Source organism: Frankliniella occidentalis, unplaced genomic scaffold (assembly GCF_000697945.3).
Source record: "Frankliniella occidentalis isolate FOCC.00 unplaced genomic scaffold, Focc_3.1 Scaffold364, whole genome shotgun sequence".
NCBI classification, from domain to species: domain Eukaryota; kingdom Metazoa; phylum Arthropoda; class Insecta; order Thysanoptera; family Thripidae; genus Frankliniella; species Frankliniella occidentalis.
In genome coordinates, this window is record NW_026267487.1 from 18,906 (window position 1) to 22,338 (window position 3,433).

The 3,433-nt window shown below is 41.7% G+C and overlaps 1 protein-coding gene across 1 annotated transcript; it reads left to right on the forward strand.

The window, feature by feature from the left end:
• The first annotated feature begins 1,441 nt into the window (after positions 1-1,441).
• LOC127751149 (ubiquitin carboxyl-terminal hydrolase 17-like protein B) lies at positions 1,442-2,955 on the forward strand. The gene is made up of 6 exons (XM_052274258.1): positions 1,442-1,628; positions 1,727-1,863; positions 1,946-2,039; positions 2,110-2,466; positions 2,547-2,733; positions 2,812-2,955. Exons 4-6 carry the CDS (start codon positions 2,183-2,185, stop codon positions 2,863-2,865), a joined length of 525 nt encoding a protein of 174 aa, XP_052130218.1. The 5' UTR covers positions 1,442-1,628; positions 1,727-1,863; positions 1,946-2,039; positions 2,110-2,182; the 3' UTR covers positions 2,866-2,955.
• Positions 2,956-3,433: the final 478 nt, after the last annotated feature.

Genomic DNA, 3,433 nt, shown 5'->3' on the forward strand with positions numbered 1-3,433 from the left:
CTATTTCGCGCTATTTCGGAGTATTTCAGGGGTATTTCGCGACTATTTCACCGACTATTTCGCGTTTATTTCGTCTTTATTTCACTCTATTTCGCCTCTATTTCGCCTTTATTTCGGTCCATTTCGGGGGAAGGTGTACGAACCATTTCGCAGGTGATTTCCCCCTCGGTAGGAAACGACCCTGAAAATCCCAGGTCGCTCGCTCAATTCGTTCTCGAGTTATATTGCGGACAGACACACACACAGACGGACAGATAGACAGAAAAAGTTTTTTCCGACCAGACGGAGTCATAGGCTTCGCTAATCGCTCAACCCACTAGTACCCGCGGCGTTACAGTGGCGCGAGAAGGGGCGAGGAGGTGGGGGCCCTTGACGCGGCTGAAAGTTTCAAATGCGTTGCGCAGAGGGTAAACGATGTCGTAGGACAACGGGGGGGACGGCGTTGGAATCAGACGACCTAGACGCACCTAAAACTCGGCGACTGGTATTTTTTTTTTAAACACCCCATTGCACGCCTTACCTCCGCTCTCATGTTGTTTACGTGTCCCATTTATTCCAAACGCTGTTTATATGTCATGTCAGCTTTTATTTGAGACTGCGTCACATCTCAACTGTTTATTTAAAAGAGTAACCCAGTGAGAAATGAGTGTTCGAATCGACCTCGAATCGACGTCGATTAGGCAGGTCGAAAAATTGTCGATTCCAAATGTCGAATCGACGGGATTTTGTCCCGCAAATCGACGTTTTTTCGACATCGACTATTTCGATACTTTATCGAAAGGGGACTAAAGGGACGGATTTCAACGGTTGAGCTAAGTCCAATAGCGACTGTTGGAGTCCGTAGACACCCGCGTCGCCATCACGTTCAAAAATAACTGCACGAGATGAAGTCCGTGATGGACACCTCCCGCGCTCGAACGAACACGTCTCCAGACTATACTTGTTTCGGCGTTGCGGGTCACCAGCGAGAGCTAACAGTACAGTCAGGGGAAGACCCTGTCTCAAATCGACGTCGAATCGACATCGATCTTGTACCATGCGAAATTTCTTGCAATTTAGTACCGGGAACCGTTCTGTAACACTTTAAGACACATTGGCTGAGTTAAGCCGTGTCATAGGGCACTTCTCGAGTAACATCGAAATTTCGTCGACAACTTCGTCCCAGGACCAACGATAACCTCTCAAACAGTCGACGTCGATTCGAGGTCGATTCGAACACTCATTTCTCACTGGGTAAATGTTTTCCTGTGCTTGATGCTACTTTGTTTTTGGTGCTCTGCCATTAATATCAGACCTATTGTCGCATATCCTGGAAACCATTCTCATTCACACATTTTCCTTACCGTTCATGTTGTATGGAAGGCTGCCCTTACCTATGTTTCAACATTTGTTTATAATATTTCCAGCAGTGCGTGTGTATGCGAGTGGACAAGTAGATAATGGGCTGCGCATCATGTCGCAGGTGAGACTGTCACTCATTCTAAAGGAAATAATTTTTCTTATGGGTCAACTTGTTCATATATGTTTTTCTTTTGCAGCGTTCGGATTTGGAAACAGTGCCACAACCAATCCCATATGTTGGTCTTGCAAATACTTAGAAAAGTGGGTCTCTGAGTGCTTGTCTTCAGGTATACGTTTACACATTGGTAGTTTTAAAGTCAATGATTTTTTTTTTAAGTGCTTAGAGTACTTACCCACATCACTAATTTTTTCCTCTTTACCATAGTTACTGTTGCATACATCAAAATTTGTGGCTGATTTGCAGTGTCACAAGCTTGAGCAGCCAGAGAGCCTCACAAGTTTTTCTACAAGAAATATGTGATGTCATGAGAGCTGCAGATAAAGTGGTGCAAGTACACGAAGGTTTGTTTTTCCTCTAAATTTTTAATGGGCTTCTTGTTCCTGAACTTAACAGGCAATTCCTAAAATATATATCTGCCATCAGATTTTCATCATCTATTTTTCACTGGGCTTGGTAGTGACTCAAGCAGTTACTTTATCAAAATTATATGCCAGCTCAGTCATGAACATTGTTTAAGGTAAGTGTGTCTGTAATACCCATTTACGTTAGAATCTTTTGAACTCTTGTAATTGTGTATTTCTTTCTAGGTATGGTGGAGAGTATTAAGGCGCTCCTTTCATTAAACTGTTTGATGGACGTTTAGAGACACAAGGTCAGTACATGTCTTCGAGATACAAGCTTTTCTGTTTTTCCTTTACAGTATATGTGTTTTCCTTTCAGGAAAATGAATCGAGTGTAAACCAGCCCTCACAAGTCACAGCTTCTAATGTGTTTATTGATGTACCTATCAGAGAAATGGACAGTGCTGCAAGTGCCACGCGCTCGTTTCTCATGGAAACAGGAAGAATGGAAAAGTGGTGCAAGTTTTGCGAAAAGTCTACTGGATGTATTGCCAGCAACAAAATGCAGACTGCTCCGTCACTGATTTGTGTAAAACTCATGAGGTGTGATACAACATTGTTAGAACTTATACTAGAATACAGGTAGCCTTGGTGTAGGGTTTCTGTGAAAAGTTTCTGTGCAGATTCTCTGGGGAAGGAAAACGCTTTGATGAGAAGTTGTCCCTTTCAGAGGAATCACTTCTACCCTGTGGATGGAGGTATGAATATGTAGGATGCGTGCTTCACATTGGAGAATGTTTGTTTTCTGGGCAAAGCATGTGTTTGTTGAAACGTTCAAATGGCTCATTCTGCCTCACGAGTGATTCTAAGGTGTGTATGACTTTGATTATACCATTTTTAACTCAAATTATTTGCTTATTTGCCTCCTCTATTTCTCCCTTTTTTCAGGTGATAACAGTCTCCTCTCAATCTGTGCAATCAAGTGAGGCTATGAAAAATTAATCATTCTTAGTCATGTATTAGCAAATGGAAATGAGCTCTCCGCTTGTGTGTGATGTAGAGCACGTCTCAATTGACTTCTTAAATCTGACACAGGAGGTACACATAGAGAGGTTTACTGCAAGGCTTATTAACTGCGTTTTTTAATAAGTAATTTAATTACCTCTTTCCATGGTTCAGGATATGGCTGTCACATAAACAATTACCACTTGTCTGCCAAGGAGTGCTTCCACTCCTCAAGAAGCAAAGTTAGTAACATTCTGAGGCCCAAACCATTAAATTTATCAATAAAAGCCCTCTGCAAACACTTACTCTTGTCCATTTGTTTTCATTTCAGGTCCATTCATCATGCAAACGGAAGAGAATACTATCTCCTGCTGTTACTTCTGCAAGTGCAGCAAAAGTGAAAAAGACACTAAATTTTTCATTTGAAGCGGACATGGAACCAGTAAATCATTTGTAAGTAATGCTACCCTTATCTGTTGTTTTAGTCATCCATATACACATAATTTCTACATGTTAATTTATTTCATCCAAGAAGCAGTCTACAAAATTCTCAACAGGTACAATG

Excerpts from the sequence above, each read along its gene's own strand:
- LOC127751149 (XM_052274258.1), top strand. The coding sequence starts at position 2,183 with ATGTCTTCGAGATACAAGCTTTTCTGTTTTTCCTTTACAGTATATGTG. Across the intron at positions 2,467-2,546 it reads ATTTGTGTAAAACTCATGAG|ATTCTCTGGGGAAGGAAAAC; the intron begins GTGTGATACAAC and ends GTTTCTGTGCAG. Across the intron at positions 2,734-2,811 it reads GCCTCACGAGTGATTCTAAG|GTGATAACAGTCTCCTCTCA; the intron begins GTGTGTATGACT and ends CCCTTTTTTCAG.